Raw genomic sequence first — 15,010 nt, 5'->3', positions numbered from 1 at the left:
TAGTATTTTAGATGCCTAACAACTTTGCAGAAGACACTGAAGAGCTAGAATATCCCTAAGAAGAGCTATAGCTGTTCAAAGTGGAATATGTCGATTTAAATGCAGAAAATCTTGTTTTCTGCCAACATTACCAATGTACCGGCGTCAGTAGGATTCCCATCAGAAGTAACCTGTCGTAACGAGTTTATACACTCAGTTAGACCAAGCAAACAAATTCAGGTTAATATTCTAGGCGTAAATAGAATCTACAACCTGTTTTAGAGGTTACTTCTGATGGAAATCTGACTGACGCCGGTTCACTGACAGTGTTGGCAGAAAAAAAGATTTGTATTATAAATTTCGACATACTCAACTTTCAACAGCTCTTGTATTTTTTTTGGCACACCCTAGCCCTTTAGTGTCTTCGGCCAAGTTGTAAGGTATCAAAAAACCTACCATTTGAAGTCATGAAAGCTGTGGTTTGGGCCATTTTTAGCTCTTTAGAATGGAAAATGCAAAAAAGTTGGTTTTTCCATACAAATCTTCATATAAATTTAAAATGCAATGCGCCAAGCGGAGACAAAACCAATCGACTTCCAATAAATTCAGGATTACTTGGGGCCCCAAATAGAACAAAAAATACTTGGTTCTGGCTTTCTGCTATCAAGTTTCGTTTTTTCCATATAACGATTCCCCACCCTACTACGCATACATTTCAATGTTGAAAGGATTTGTGTGCCACTTTAATGTAAGTAAATGCTCCATTCATCTTGTCTAGTAACTAAATATAAATGTAAAAAAAAGTGTTTACACAATATGTTTTTCATTCGATTCTGCTCCTGTTTGTAAATCGAAGTTCGTGCATTGTTCGAAAAACATTGTTTTTTTCCCAAATATATCCACGAATATACATAACAAATAATATTGATAGATTTACCACAGACGATATACCTCTTCGAAAAAAAAACCTTAAGAATACTCGTCCTCGTTCGCAACGTTGTACTTATGCTCCACCATGTGAGCTCACTGCCTACCAACAAATTTTCGTAAAAACGGATTGGACAAAGAAATCATGATGTTGCTTTTACGTGCGGTACGTAGCTTTAGAATTTATTTATTTATTTTCGTCAAGCAAATGTACACTACAGTTATAATAATACAATGTTTTCTTATATTCTATACATTATTTCAAGTAGTTAGTCGTTTTTTGATTTAATTTCTGCCCATAGTGATGTCGATATTTTCGCAGTGCTGATTATAGTGACGCATCATGCGATTTATTGGGCCATTTTTTGAGTAGTTAGTTCTGTGAGAGTTTTCCGAAAATATTTTACGATTTCTTAATTGACGACTGGGTGCATAAAAATTTAGTTGCGATAATAATTTAAGAGATTGCACGCGTTGAGACATAATGTCATTGATAAAATAAAGCATTGAAAGTTCGTGGCGTTCTTTAAGTGCTTGTATGTCTATAAGCATGCGGCGTGCTTCATATGATGGTAAGGGAAATGCTGTCCAATTTAGCTTACGAAGCGCGTACAAAAGAAATTGTTTTTGGACAGATTCAATGCGTTCTACATGTGTTACAATATAGGGATTCCATACAATGCTACAGTATTCCAGAATTGGTCGGACGTATGTAATATATAATAGTTTGATTGTATATGGGTCTTGAAAATTGTGGCCGAAGCGTTTTATAAAGCCCAGCATACTATTTGCTTTGTTGATAATTGTATTATAATGTTCTATGAATGTATGTTTGGAGTTTAAGCTTACGCCTAGGTTCCTTACGATTTTACATTTTTCTACTGGTTGGTTTCCTAAGGAAATGTTTGTAGGTGGTGTTACTGTTTTTCTGCTGAATGCTATTGAATTACATTTTTTGATGTTGAGTTGCAATAGACTTTTGTTGCACCAAGTGTAGAATACATTGATTTCATTCTGGAATATTTCGAAGTCTTCTGCATTGATTATTTCTATAAAGAGCTTCATGTCGTCAGCATATACAAGCACACGTATTGATTTAAGAAGAAAGGAAATGTCATTCACGTATAATATAAAAAGAAGAAGGCCCAGGTGAGAACCTTGAGGAACCCCAGAAGTTACTTCTATTGGGTTTGAATAGGAATTTTGAAAGCGGACTATATGTGTTCTCTTTGTTAAGTATGACTGCAGCTATACCAAGAATTTTGTTTCCATTCCGTATTTTTCGAGCTTGAAGAGCAATAAAGGTATGTCGATTCTGTCAAATGCCTTGCTAAAGTCCGTATAAAGAGCTTCTACGTGGTTGCCGTTGCCCATTACAGCCAAAGTGAAAGTTTTGAATTCCAAAAGATTTGTGGTAGTTGATCGGCCTTTATAAAAGCCGTGCTGTTGAGTTGTGTTTTGGTTTTTTACTTGCTGAAAGATTTTTTCATTAATTATTGATTCAAATAATTCTGGAATGCATGAAATAATGGCAATTCCACGATAATTACGAATGTCAGATTTAGCGCCAGATTTGAAAATTGGCACTAAATATGAGGTTTTCCAGAGTTCTGGAAAAATTCCATTCTTCAGAGACATATTAAAGAGGTGTAGTAAAGGTGTAGATAGTTCTTCTGCCAAGTTTTTGAGAAAAATTGGAGCTATTCTGTCAGGTCCAGGACCTTTCGTAGCGTCTAAGTTTTTAAGTACGTTCTGAATTTCAAATTCAGATATTTGATTGACAGATAAAGAATTCGAAAATTCAGGAAAATACGAGAAGTATTCGCGGTCGCGATCTGTTTCTTCAAATGTGGTGTATATTTCTTGAAAAAAAAAGTGGCAGAAGACTACATATTTCATTATTAGTTTGTCCTAATTTACTGTCAAGATATATTTGTGATGGAAAGTTGCTACATTTTAGTTTGGTTTTTACGTAATTGAAGAAGTTCTTAGGGCAGGACTTGATTTGATGTTCGACTTTACGGTTATGCTCTTCATGCGCAATTTTAATGGCTGCGTCAAGTTGACGGCAAATTTCTTGGTAATTTTGAAGATTTTCGCTATTGTTGTCTTTTCTGTATATTTTTTGTGCTTTTTGTTTTCTATTTTTTAGGTTCTTCAATTGTGGATTAAACCACACTGGATATTTGTTGGTGTTCGTTCGTCTTCTTTTTTTTAGTGGTACATTTTCTGATATAATTTGATTAATTATTTCACAAAATTTTAATACTTCTTCGTTGACATTTCCTTCTTCACAAATAATACTCCGCCAATTTATTATGCGTAGTCTACGTTTGACTTGTTCGAAGTCAGTTTTGTGGTATTCCGGTACATCCTCGTACTCGCAGTCGCTAGGGTACGAACTGTTATTCATTACTATTGAATATTCAATTGCTGTGTGAAATGCTTCATTTTTCCAGATGGGAGTCAATGATGCATCTACACAGAAGTCTTCAGTGCAGTTTGTGAATAATAGGTCTAAATATGCATTTTGTTTGTTTTTGACATGATTGATTTGATATAGACCGAGTTCTGAGGATTTGCCAAAAAGATACTGCAGTGTTTCGTTTTCGCCTACGACTGGGAGTAAGATAGATTCATTTTCAAGGTCTACGATAAAGTCTGCATTACGTTGGTTGAAGTCGCCATAGACATGCAGTTTTACTTCTGGTTTCATGTTCCAGTGAACTGATGTATAAAATAATGCTTCTGGTTCAGGCCCCGGGTGAAATGACAATTTTTGCATTTTACCCGGGGTTCTTCCAACCTAAAAATTTTCCGATGGTCCTAATACAGCTCAAATCTTCCAGAAAGGTCGTCAATTGGCATATGTTGCCCGTAAAACAATTCCTACTATGATTTATGTTTCTTTTTGGAAGGGTTGTTTAAGTATATTTGTATGAGAAATCCTCCATAAAACTTTAAAAGGGCTTAACTCAAAAATTAGTCCGACGATGATTTTCAAATTTGATTCAGAAGTGCAGGGCAGTGATACAAACCAACTGACATTAACAGTTTTGATGGCGTATTTTTTTTATTTTATAATAATGGTGTTTGGAACACCGTGACACACACACACATACAGAAAATGCTTAGCTCGTCGAATTGAGTCGAGTGATATACAACATTCGGCCCTTTTGAGCACTTTTATACCTTTAGTTTTTGCAGTGATTGCTATACCTTTCTAGGAGAAAGGCAAAAACAGGTTTCTTATCTTGTTATTTCAAATTTTATTGTATGGCCAAGCCTATCAAAACACACATTGCAAGTATTCAAATTATTTAGTTTACTAACCGAATTGGAAGGTATACACTGAGGTTTTTTTTACGCGGGTTATTCTTATGATTTTTTTTTATACGCGGCTTTTTTACAATAACGCGGATTATTTCTTCGCGATTTTTTGAAAAAATACTGCGGATTACTTTTACGCAATTTGGAAGATTATTTTTACGCAGTATCAAATAAGTTTAGTGTAAAGAAATCTAATAGAGTAAAAAATCAATCGTATGGTTCATAACAATAAAATTTTCTGTTCTATCAGTCTACAAAATGCATATTTTTAATATATTTGCTGTTATTATCAAATTATAGGCAATTTCCGTTGAGTCGGGAAAAAGGAACAAAAATACATTAATAATTGTATAACGATACGAGTCGTTGCGATCAACTTCCGATTAAAGAACGAAAGCTTAAACATATGGAAAAATCATTATAAAAAGTTATTGTCTTATTCTTCAATGAATTTCCTTTTGGAAGCACAATAAACTCAATAAAAAGACCCCAGTGTAAATATGAAAGTTTTTGAACTCTAGGCTCAAATACAAAGCATTTATGATACTTAATTTGTGCAAGTCAAAAACACAAATGCATGAACGACGTAGCGTAATGCGATTGATTACTCTCTTGTCTGTAATCAATACATAAACGACAATCCACCCGTCAAACGATACCATGACAGTGGTTTCTATCAGCAGGAATGAATGGCACGTGCGCGTTTGCGCATTACCCAAAAATCCCCTTCTACTCCAACTTACAATATACCAAAGTACAGCAAGATTTTCTCGGCTGGAAAAAGTTTGTTTTGACAGGGAATGAAGTAGTCAATTGCGACGGGGTAGTGTTTCGTGTTTGGATATTTTTTCACAGAGAAATAATAAAGTGTGCATTTTAAGTTCAACGATAGATAGTGTATAAGATCTCGCAACTTAAGCTACCAGCTTGTAAACGTTTCTAAAACTTTAACATATTCTCTTGTGTGCAAAAAATGGCCTCCATAGGATAAAGCAGCTCGTGAAGGACTGACAAAGTGTTTCGTTGTCCCGGAAGTGTTCAAAATTTATTCTACAATGGCCGCCAAACCTCCGCAAGATACCTCCGGGTTGGGCTACTCGTACGTTACACCCGGTGGAATGTTTCTGCGAGTAAAAAATACGCTTTCACAGTTCAGTGATCTGTTCAGTGAATTTAACAAGTATATTGCCCCAGCCTATCATCACGACCGCTGCGAACGTTCCGTCCATATGCGACTGTATTCGATGAACAAGCGGGAGTTTGTGGTTGTGTTTCTGGCGTTTTTCGCCTGCTTCGGGTTGGGAATTTTCATCGGATTGGCAGGTCCACCTATCACAAGCACCACAATGGTAACAGGGAGCTCCCTGATGCCAAACACGACCGGTTCCGGTAGCGGTGCGGATTATTTGGCCAATGGACCGTTTGTGATGCGAACTCCACTAATGACGACGTACTCGCAACAACTATGGTTAATTGCGAACATTGAGACGGATAATAACGACGATGAAATTTTCGACAAAAGCTTTCACGTTAGTGTTGGCATCGATGGCTTAACCGTAGACCATAAACCGACAACCGTTCTAAGAGCAGAGCATGGAAAAAACCGAACGCGACATCTCAGCTGTTCACGGAATACCTGCAATGAGTTCATCGTGTTGCATTTAGGGTTTCTGGATTACGCGCACTACATCATTACGGTGCGATTCTATGGCTTAGAGAGCTTCCATCATCGCTACAACATCAACAGTGTGCAATTCTATTTTAAAACTTACAATCCGGCCTTTACACAGATTGAGATTTGGTTTCGATTTATCTTTCTATTGTTTACTTTTATCGTGACCTGTTGGTTTGCACATACCTTGCGCAAATATCCCATCTACGATTGGTCAATCGAGCAACGCTGGATGTCAATCCTGTTGCCATTACTGCTGCTCTATAATAGTAAGTTCGAACTGTAATGTTTTTGACATATTTTCCTAAAGTGATTAAACTTCCCGACAGACCCCATCTTTCCGTTGATTTTTCTGATGAACAGTTGGCTCCCAGGAATGATTGACGCCATCCTGCAGGCGACGTTTCTCTGCGGGCTGCTTCTGTTTTGGCTATGCATCTATCACGGGCTGCGACAGAACGAGAGGAAAATATTGACCTTCTATGTGCCGAAGCTAATCGTCATACTACCACTGTGGTTGTGCGCTATCGTACTCGCGACCTGGGAGAAGTGCAACGAGATGAAAGATCCTACATACAGTCACTTCGTGGACACTGAAAACTATAGCGTAAGTAGCTTTGTGGTAGCTCTTTGCAAAAATTTTTCACCTCGTCCAATGCTAGTGGGTCCACAACTTGTCTGTCCTCCCTAATCTCTATACTGTTCCCCTCAACGAGTCTTCTACCTTCCTCACTGTTCAACATCACTTCAAAATGTTGCTTACAAAGCTTGGCCACCTGTGATTTATCGGTAATCAGGTTTCCCTCCCTGTCATTACACATGGCAAGTACTGGCACGGTCCGGTTCCTGATTTCGTTAATCGTTCTATAGAAGCTTCTCGTGTCGTGTCTGGTGAAGCTATTCTCCGCCTCCACGAGAACGCGATCATAGCGATCACGTTTCTTACGGCGACGAAGCCTCTTTTCGGCAGTTCTTGCCTCCCGATATTTCTCCCGCATCTCCCGTCACACGATTAGCTGCTACTATCGTTCTGGCATAGGCCCTGTTCTTCTCTTCCATCACCTTTAGACACTCAGCATCGAACCACCCACTATGCGTGGTTCTCGTTGTCAAGCCTATCACTTATCGCGCTGTTTCGCTGACCGCATCATGAATGTGCTTCCACTGCTCGTTCATGTCGACTCCTGCTGGTTCACCGATCCGTCTATCAACTTTTCGAGTATACTCTGCAGCAACTCCTTCCGCTGATAACCTCTGGATGTTCAGACGTATCTTCTTCACTGATCTCAATTTGAAAACGTTGGGCGCGAATCTTGCCTACCATGAGATACTGATTCGAGCCGATGTTTGACCTTCGAAAGGACCGCACATCGATGACGTCTGAAAAGTACCGGCCGTTGATCAGCATGTGGTCGATCTGGGAGCATGCCTCTCCATTGGGGTGTCTCCAGATGTGCTTCCGAATGATCAGACGGGCAAAATAGGAACTATAGTTAGCCACTCCCCTGGCCGCGGCGAAGTTCACTAACCTCAAGTGAAGGCCTTCCCTACCAATAACGGGACGAAAGAACTCCTCTCGTCCGACTTGTGCGTTCATATCTCCGGTCCGTGGTAGCACGGGCTCCCATAAAGTACGCTTGGTACTGGCTCATGACCCTCCTGGTTAAAGGTGATAGACGACGGAACAGAGTTTACGAGAGTATTTTATAAGCCGCATTGATAAGCGAGATGCCGCGGTTGTTGCACTCCTGCTTGTCGCCTTTTTGAAGTAGAATACTTCTCTCAGGAAGTTCGGCTACATAGGGATGTGAAATGAAAATCTAAAATCGAAAAAAGTGAAAAATATGTCCAATTTCAAATGCTAATAAATCGATTAGTATTCGATGGATTTCCTTCGTTCTTGCAGCAATAGATTGAAAAATCTTCTAAGATTCTTCCCAAAATAAGATAATTGTAATTTTATTATTCACACTATTATACTATTGAAAATAGTCAAGCCTTGTCAAAACGAAAAATTCGACCTCTGATTGGTCGTTATATGCTTGTTTCCCAAGCACGGTCGACAGGATCATATACCTTGCAATTGAAAACATGCTATTTGGCCTATATAAGAGCCTGTTTCAGCCTGAGCCGCTTATAATAGTTCTAGACAGCGACAACAGCAGTCGTCCTTCCTTAGCAGCAGCACTAGTCCTGTGGTTGATCACCACGTCTCAGGAGCAGCGCGGTTCTTCTCAGCGTGTGTCGCCAGACTGCCATTATTCCCCCGTGTTAGGGCAGCATGAAGATCGTCATCACCAAATCCAATTTTGAACAGCAAAAATGCCTTTTTCAAGGCAAATAAACAAGTCATCGAAAGTTAATAATTTTTGACAACGTAAGCAAGCATTCTGTCCGGATTCTAGCAGTTACATCTGTCGCGGCCGTCTAATTTACAGAAGGTGAAATAGCTTCCACAGTGCATGTTGTCCGTGTATCTTAACTCCCCCACTGTTGGGGCAGCACAAAGGTTGCGATCAGCAACCGATTTTGAACAGCAAAATGCCTTTTTTCAAGGCAAATAAAAAAATAATTGAAGGTTAATAATTTTCTGGCATCAACACAAGCAGACATTCTGTGCGGGATGCAATCAAATTCTGTTGTAGTTGTCTAATTTTCACTTTATTTAGTAAACCCCCCACTGTAGGGGCAGCGCAAAGGCTGCGATCAGCATTACCAACTTTGAATAACAAACTGCCCTGTTAGACCGCATTCACGAAGACAGTTGGTTCGACTATGCAGAGCTAATATGAAGTCGATTCAATCAATCAGCAGTAACAGAATTTCGTCGTCTCCCAGCTGCCAAGTTGCAACATGATGCAACACGCAACAGCGAGCAAACGAAATCGCTTGATGTTACAAACCGCAATAAGATACGGGTTAAAACCGTTGCGTGTGTGAGAGCACCATCGGTGTTTATTCGCTGGATACAAAAATCAAATGCGAATTGTGGAATAATTTGTCTGAAGAACATTAGAGAATGGAACAACTGAGCTGATAGGGCGTGGCCTATTTCGTAGCACCCTTCGGCTATAAAAGAGTGTTTCTGGGAAAACTAGCTACATTCATTAGTCGGAAAGTGAGCTGGATGGACCGTCCACAACGTTGACAGCAGCAGCAGCAGATATATATATCAGCACTCAGCGGTAACAGAATATATCAGCGGGTTGCGCCTGTGGCTTCCAATTAAACAAATCACTTGCACTGTGGTTGGTCACCACGTCTCAGGCCTCTGCCTGAGAACGAACGCCAACGCGAGCGATCGGGCGAGATTTTTGCCGTACATCAGCCGGCACTTCCTCTAATGGAAAAGTTGGATCATTTTGTTCAGAAGAATATTACTGTCGGTAATATTACAGTGCTGCGATTGCATTATATCCGATATGGAATTGAACAATTGTTCTTTTGAAGACAAATAAAACACTTAATTTGAAGAGTTAATAATTTTGGGTACCAGTAGCAGTATGGTAACAGCTTCAGCGGTAGGTGCAGCCGGTACTTCCATGAGGCGGATGTTATAAGGAAGTAAATGGAAGCGGCATGGCGAAACAGTTCGGGTGTGCTTAGACGCGCGTCATTTTTCGTTGTTGATATTATTCCCCACATGAAACGAAGCGCTTTTGTACGATAGCGGCGGTATTAGCGGTAGATGCATTTGCCAACACTCACTCCAGTACGCCGTGTCTAATTTTCAATGTGAAAACACCTTTCTATTGTGTTGGCCATGCACATTAGGCCTCTGCCAGGCTAAACGCGAAAAGCGGCGTGAACCGTTTCGCCCGGCCGTAGGTTAATGTGCAGCCGTAAGTAGAGCTGTGTAAAAGTATTCTACTTCAACCTAGCGGTCGTGGCTTTGCACACAACCCTCCTGTGATTTTAAAAAAAAAAATCAATAATATGTTTTTAGAGTGTATATTTTTTTGGAAGACAAAACAACTTTGCCGAAGACGTCACACCGCTCAAACGAACCGTGTTGGCTCTAAAAATATTTGTAATCATCAATACCTATCCGAAATAGCATTTTTCAAGAGCTTTTCAAAAATGAGTTGTGTTTCAAAAAATTGAACCAATAGCACAAAATGGCATCTTTTGCCTGATGTAACAAATATTATATTTTCAGGAATTTTTCTGTTCAAAGTAATAAAATGTTTACGCGATTGTATGGAGCTTCAGGAACATTTGGATACGTTTGCGAATTGGTGCGAAACGAACTGCTTAACGTTAAGTATAGAAAAGTGCAACTCAATTTCTTTTAGTAAAAAACGTTCGCAAATCGTGTATGAATATACCATAGCAAACCATTGTCTTCTCCGTGTAGGATGTATAAAAGATCTAGGTGTCATTTTGGATAGTGAATTGACCTTCAAGATTCATTACGACAGCATTATTGCTAAGGCTAATCGGCAGTTAGGATTTATATTCAAGATTGCCGATGAATTTCGTGATCCGTTATGCCTCAAATCACTTTACGGTTCCTTCGTGAGATCGATTCTAGAGGCCAGTTCTATAGTATGGAGTCCTTTCCACGCAAATTGGGCACACAGAATAGAAATGGTACAGAAGAAATTCATCCGCTATGCGCTTCGCTTTCTCCCATGGCGGGATCCACTAAGCTTACCACCGTATGAAAATCGTTGCCGACTTCTTGGCATCCAACCATTGGAACATCGACGAAAAACCGCTTAGGCCGTCTTTATAGCGAAGTTACTGACTGGCCACATCGATTGCCCAAGTATTCTGGCTCAACTCGATTTATACGCTCCCGAAAGAACATTACGTCAAAAAAAATTTATTCATTTGGCACCACGCAGGCGACTTTTTGGTTCTAACGTGCCGTATGCCACCGCTTCAATGAATTCTACCAACTTTTCGACTTCAATTTGCCGATCAACGCCTTTCGTCAACGAATTTTAGATGTTACCGAATAACTGTACTTTCAATTTATTTTAATTATTCATTAAGACTATTCATTGTCAGATGAATGTTGAGTGTTGAATAAATAATTGTAATAAATAATAAATAAAAACGTCTATGTAAAGTTTCAGCCAATGGGCACGTTCACGTTCTGATGATGTAAACTTGACAGAAAATGTATGGTCGAACTGTCAAAACGACGCAAACCCAGAAACAACGAGTCAATTGTGTTCCGTATCTGATTGAGATCCCTACACTCTCATTATCACTAAATAACATCAATGATGTAACAAATATTATATTTTCAGGAATTTTTCTCTTGGTATTGAGTGAAAAGTGATTTTTTTCATTTCATACTCATTTTTACACAATATTATGAACCACCCTATGCCGAATAAATGAGCCACCCTAATGAAACATAATGTATTCGATGCTAGTTATAGTGTATATCATTGTACAGGCTATTTCGAGAGACTAGCGATCAATTTCATTGAATAAATTCTAAATGTTCTAAGAGTCGATTTTTGCAAAAAAAAAATTTTTTTTTTCAGATGACACCAATTCTCGACGTTTCATGCGTTTTTAAGTCATTTGGCATCAAAAAAAAAAATTCAAAAACCGAAATTTCACGTACCCCCTCCTTGGGGGTTTCCGGTTTCCATACGATGATTGGCACCCTAGTGTACATAGTTTAATCAGCCCACCAAAAATTTTCCGCCGGTGCACTCTCACTATCGTGGACTCATCCGGTTGCCCAGCGTGTTTAATTCTTTGGCGGCGCAAAAGGTTTTCACTTCGTCATCTTCATCAAGCCGTTTTCTGAAATTTAAAATATTAAATTCAATGGGGTGCTGCTCCCGGAGATGCCGATGGCACATGGCAGTTTGAAATGATTATAGTTTTTGACCGGTAAGTGCATTTCTCCGCCGCGATGCATCTGAAACCGCCATTCTCTACTGCGAAAACTTGCCGAACTTTTTGCGGATATATTAACCTTTTTTTGACAAAAATCACAATCATTGGCAGAATGATCATGAATGATCTTTGTTCATCATATGTACATATTGCGACTAACTCCATATACTCAGCTGTGCACATTTAGATACAGATGTTGTTGTTAGCACGAACAAGAAGAGGTGAATAGTGCGAAGGAAGCGAAAGAGAGGACGCCAGCAGGGATACTATGTACATGGTGCTCCTTTGCAATCCTCGTAACTCGTCTTACACATAGATCTGCTTGCAAATGTGAGAAGAGTAAATGTATATCACACACTGACAGCGATGTTAATGCATCACAAAGGAGATTTATATGTATTCAAAAATCGCTAGAAACGATTTTCTTCCATCGCTGCTAATCAGCAGTTTGACAATTGACAAATATTTCTGAATGAAACGGAATTGAGCACAATGGGTGGATTGATGTCCGTTTCGAAGGAGTTCATTTTGTTGTCTTGATATCACTGTGGTACTTTTCGTTTTAGTACCGTGAAGGTGCCATATTCTGCGCAGTTAAGACAATTTCAAAAGTTCAACCCTAGTTCGCAGATTTTTCACATGCATTCAAACAAATAATAGGTCCCACATGTTGTATGACTTTCGAAAATACAGAAAAAAAAGTTAGACATATGTACAGCCAAAAAACAACAGTATGAGAAGAAAATTTTGCATTTATGTTTGGTGCCTAATTCTGCGCACTTGCTTGAGCATGTTCCTAATTCTGCGCAGTTTTGTTCCTAATTCTGCGCAGCCAAAAAATAACATTGGTTGTTTTAACAAAATTGTTTATTTAAAAGGAAAGTAATTTAAACATTTTCTGTAGAAGTTTTTCCATCATTTGAAGCCTTCGTTAATGTTTGTTTTTGGCGCTTCTCTTGTACTAACTGCTTTTTCTTTTCACGGGCTACTTTTCACCTTGCAAAACTCAGTGGTCTGAAGAGAAACGTGCGATTAATGGCCATCTATGAAAAGTAAAATGGGAAGAGCTACCTTGTATCGCAGTAACCATGGGTGGAGAACATTTTTTAAATATTCATAAAAAATCTCATGCCACCGATACATTTTTCTCAATAGACCAACCATCCGGAGTACTATTGACGATTTCTGCCGGCAGACGGGTTCCAACGAAACTAGGTCGCCCAATCGATTTAAGGTAATGTGCCACAGATGTCTTTAACCTCTGAGAATCCACCCGAAATCCAGCTCTCGCTATCTGAATAATCCAATCGACAATCCGGCCTTCCTCTTGCGTTGTGAACGCTTTTGGCTTCCCGGAACGCATCGCAGAGTTCAACTAAACACCAGCTGAAAACTTTGCACGAAGTGTGCTTTCGAGAATCCCACATTTCCTTGCGGATCGGCGTATGGAAAAGCCTCTTCTTACCTTGTCCACATTCGCAAGCATTTTGTTCTTATCATATTATCATATAAATCATCTCTGTGAAACTGCGCATAGTTAGGAACACAAAAAACAAATTTGGTGCGTAAATCTGCGCATTATTTTTTGCACTTTATCAGTACTCAGCGTAAGCTAATATTTCATTTTACCTAAATCATGACTAATACTAACTTTTATTACCAACTACGATGTTTGTTTAAATCGTTGCACTCGTTTTAAGAGGAAATGAATAAAACTATTTCCTGCCGTTGTCTTTTCGTTACTACGAACAAAGGTGTTTGCGACGTTGATCGTATTGACAATTCAGATTTTTTTTTCTTTCATTCGCATGTATTCTTGATATTATTGTGACCACTGACACAGAATCAATAATTCTATTTGAGAAAAATAAGGCACTCTTGCTTGTACATTTTAAAATCCATAATCTTGTCTGTTGTCCGGCAAGCTGTCCATAATTCATCTTCATGTACATTGCGTCATCCATGAGCATGCATCCTTCATACTCCGTAAAAAACTCTGTGCAACTTCCGGCACGTCTTTTGGCCACAAGATTCTGCTCCAGTGTCCTGTTTGCGTGCATGCGGCCCCAACAAGTCGGAAATCCTTCTAGCAGACGGATCCTTCTGACGGTACTTTGGCTGGCATCGATTTTCTTGATGATATTATTATTCGACAGCCCAGAGTTTGCTCTAATCATTCCGATTCTTAACTCCACTACGATGCTTGCTCTAATCGGACAATTGAAAGTATATCGCTCGCGGAAATGTTTTTGAGCTTTTGAACTTCACGATTTTTGAGTCTGACACTATACTTCATTGTTCGCAAGGTACACGTTAACATGTCAACTCAGCTTAACATTTCGCAGTAATAATTCACGATGACTCATTTACTCTCCCACTATCATTCCAGGGATTCAAAACATTCTTCTACATCTCCGGAGCCATGTACCTGCTTTATTTGCTGTTGTTGATTTTGCGAGCGTACAGTGAATTACGATCCATGCCTTATTTCGGTAAGTTCGATAACAATTCATCATCGTTCTGTCCACATCATTGCTGATCGAACTGTAGAACATAGATTACTTCAAAAATCATTTTTTAGATATGCGATTGAAATTCCTTACCTTGCTGATGTTGTTTGTGCTGCTGATTACGTTGGCCGTCACTATGTGTCGTTTCGGTTTCGGCATCCTGGAGGATAACTTTGTCGCACAGCTGAACACTACATACAAGAGCTCCGCCCAGTTTATGGGTTTCTATGGGTTACTGAATTTCTATCTGTACACGATGGCATACGTGTACTCGCCGAATGGTAAACCTTTGCATGGTAAGTTTTAAAACTTCATATCGATGATTGGAACATTCAATTCTCTCTGTTTTTCTTGTAGAAGCTACCATTACAAAGGATAACCCAGCGTTTTCGATGATTAATGATTCGGACGAGGAAGTGGTGTACGGGTCGGACGAAGAAAGTCGACGACCGTTAAATTCTTCATGTGGCAAAGGGAATGATTACGATAGTGACTAGAGGTGAAACTGGATGCTTCCAAACAGCAGGGTGTATTTTTTTTATAATCGAAGGGATTTGTGTAGAATCTGATTGAAGCTGGGAGAATCCAAACAGGCATATCTTTTCCGTCACCGGAGTTTGAAGTTCTAGGTGTGCTTTTTCCACGAAAAGTTAAATGCGTGTTTGAATGTTACTTTCTTTAAATAAAAGGCCTTTACTGATCGATAAATGTTACAGATTTCCTA

General features: G+C 39.2%; 1 protein-coding gene across 1 annotated transcript; it reads left to right on the top strand.

The window, feature by feature from the left end:
- The first annotated feature begins 4,954 nt into the window (after positions 1 to 4,954).
- LOC129733923 (transmembrane protein 181) lies at positions 4,955 to 15,010 on the top strand. The gene is made up of 5 exons (XM_055695543.1): positions 4,955 to 6,177; positions 6,238 to 6,515; positions 14,166 to 14,268; positions 14,358 to 14,582; positions 14,644 to 15,010. Exons 1-5 carry the CDS (start codon positions 5,292 to 5,294, stop codon positions 14,781 to 14,783), a joined length of 1,632 nt encoding a protein of 543 aa, XP_055551518.1. The 5' UTR covers positions 4,955 to 5,291; the 3' UTR covers positions 14,784 to 15,010.

The sequence above is a fragment of the Wyeomyia smithii genome, chromosome 1 (assembly GCF_029784165.1).
Source record: "Wyeomyia smithii strain HCP4-BCI-WySm-NY-G18 chromosome 1, ASM2978416v1, whole genome shotgun sequence".
Lineage (NCBI taxonomy): Eukaryota > Metazoa > Arthropoda > Insecta > Diptera > Culicidae > Wyeomyia > Wyeomyia smithii.
The sequence above is the reverse complement of the archived record's forward strand: the minus strand, read 5'-3'. Positions and strand labels throughout refer to the sequence as shown.

Coding starts and splice junctions, on each gene's coding strand:
- LOC129733923 (XM_055695543.1), top strand. CDS start 5,292: ATGGCCGCCAAACCTCCGCAAGATACCTCCGGGTTGGGCTACTCGTAC. Junction 6,178..6,237: donor ATTACTGCTGCTCTATAATA/GTAAGTTCGAAC, acceptor ACTTCCCGACAG/ACCCCATCTTTCCGTTGATT. Junction 6,516..14,165: donor TGGACACTGAAAACTATAGC/GTAAGTAGCTTT, acceptor CTATCATTCCAG/GGATTCAAAACATTCTTCTA.